The sequence below is a fragment of the Dipodomys ordii genome, unplaced genomic scaffold, assembly GCF_000151885.1.
Source record: "Dipodomys ordii isolate 6190 unplaced genomic scaffold, Dord_2.0 Scaffold61, whole genome shotgun sequence".
NCBI classification, from domain to species: domain Eukaryota; kingdom Metazoa; phylum Chordata; class Mammalia; order Rodentia; family Heteromyidae; genus Dipodomys; species Dipodomys ordii.
The window spans coordinates 1,532,798-1,534,815 of record NW_012267277.1 but is presented as its reverse complement, the minus strand read 5'-3'; the positions used below and the strand labels follow the sequence as shown (position 1 = coordinate 1,534,815).

The following is a 2,018-nucleotide window of genomic DNA, read 5'->3' as shown; positions in this document are numbered from 1 at the left end:
CAAATTGATTTCATATAACTCAGATGTTCATAGCAAGAGAAAATGTAGCAGAAAACCACACATTTTCCTTTCTTGATGAGGTACATGACTCGCTATTCAACAAGGTATACAAATTACTGTGTAATATCTGAAAGGACTAGTATCAAAATGCTTGTGAATAACAGATCTCAGAAATACCAGACTGTGCTTGGTGCCAGTAGTTCACACCTGTAATCCTAGCTACTCAGGAGGCTGAGATCTATGGATAACATTTCAAAGCCAGCCTGGCAGGAAAGTCCATGAAATTCTTATCTCATATAAACTACTCAGACAAAGCCAGGAAGGGTACTGTAGCTGGAATGGTAGATAGAGCAAGAAGCAGCTCAAAGACAGCACCCAGGCCCTGAGTTCAAGCCCCAGGACTGGAAAAAAATAAAGTCAGCATTAGACTATTTTATTTCATATTTTATAGTTTTTAAATCTTCCATAATAAACATCTATTAACATAATAATCATAAAAACTTAGTAGTTATATATAATTAACTAAAGTCAACAATACACAAAACAAAATATACTTTTCACTAAGCAGTACTCATTTTCAACTAAAAAGTTATATTGTAGTTAGGTTTTGTGAAAACTTAATTGAACCAAGTATGGAGTAATAACACAGACTTTTCTAAGGCACAGATACCTTTAAAAGGGCAGGCATAGAAACATTCATTGAGAAGGTCTCTGTGAAGAGTCTACAGAGAGCTTCCTTCATAAAACATGACCTGTTCCTGTATTGGTTCAGTGCTTCAGTAATCTGATTTATACTAACTCCTCCAGCAACCTGAAAAACAAAGATGGTAAAATGGGGTTCACAAATTTTTGTTATCTTCATTGTTTTGTTTTTCCCCTTGGCAGTGGGGCATGAACTCAGGACTTCACAGTCTTGCTTGGTGCAGGTACCAAAGCTTTAACTCAAGGCCTTACCTTTCCACTTGGTTTTTTCACTCAAGGCTGGCACTCTACCACTTGAACCATGCCTCTACTTCCAGATTTTCAGTGGTTAATTGGAGCTAAGTCTCACAGACCTTTTTGCCGTAGCTGGCTCTGAAACATGGTCTTCAGATCTCAACCTAAATAACCAGGATTATAGGAAAAAGCCACCAGCAACCAGCTTCTTTCTTGTTTTTTTTTTTTTTCTTGTTTTTTTAATTGGTATTCTGTCTCTTGAATCACATCTCCAGTCTGGTATTTTGCTGGTCAATTGCAGATAGTCTAAAGGACTTTTCTACCCAGGCCAGCTTCTAACTAGATTACAGGCATGAGCCACTGGTACCTAGCTATTAATATAGGTCTTTAATTAAATATTCCAAGTGCTTTCAAAGTTGGTTTCATTAAATTAGTCAAGCAGACTCATGATTTCATCTCCTCATTTTTATGTACGTATAAAGTATGCAAACAACAACAAAATAATAAAACATGTCATCAGATTTGACTATTACCTCCCTATGACTCTACTGTAACTAGGATCTCAAATGAGTAATAGGTAACAGGTAAAATTTTCAACAATCAATAATCAAGAATGTATCTCGTGTTCTCTAAGCACTCATATAGGATAACTTATACAGAAAGACAGGGAAGTTAAACAAAACTAGATGAGGCCCAATTTTCTGCAAGTATGAGGCAATGAGTTCAAACCCGTTATCACCAAAAATAAATAAAAACTACTTTTCGAGCTGAAGATATCATTCAGTGGTAGAACAGATGCCTAGCATTTACAAGATCCTGAATTTAATCACACCAATGAATCTAGCTACACCCTCCTGTACTGCTCCTGGTTTTTCCTAGTGTAACATGTATCTACTAAAGGCTTCTCAGCCAGGTACCTCCAACTCATGCTTGTAAACCTAGCTACCCAAGATGCCAAGATCTCAGAACTGCAGTTTCAAGTCTCCCAGGCAGGCAAGTCCATGAGACTCTCATATCCAATCAAGAGCCTCTGCCCTAAATAAATGCCAGAAGTAGAGCTGTGACTCAAGTGGTAGAGCCTT

At 37.4% G+C, this 2,018-nt stretch overlaps 1 protein-coding gene across 1 annotated transcript in view; it reads right to left on the bottom strand.

Annotated features, from left to right (window-relative positions):
• Zyg11a (zyg-11 family member A, cell cycle regulator) overlaps positions 1–2,018 on the bottom strand; it is a 46,228-nt gene that overhangs the window by 26,451 nt on the left and 17,759 nt on the right. The window contains exon 4 of the mRNA XM_013022198.1: positions 671–811. Within this exon, the coding sequence (XP_012877652.1) occupies positions 671–811 (141 nt within the window). The remainder of the gene's footprint in view (positions 1–670; positions 812–2,018) is intronic.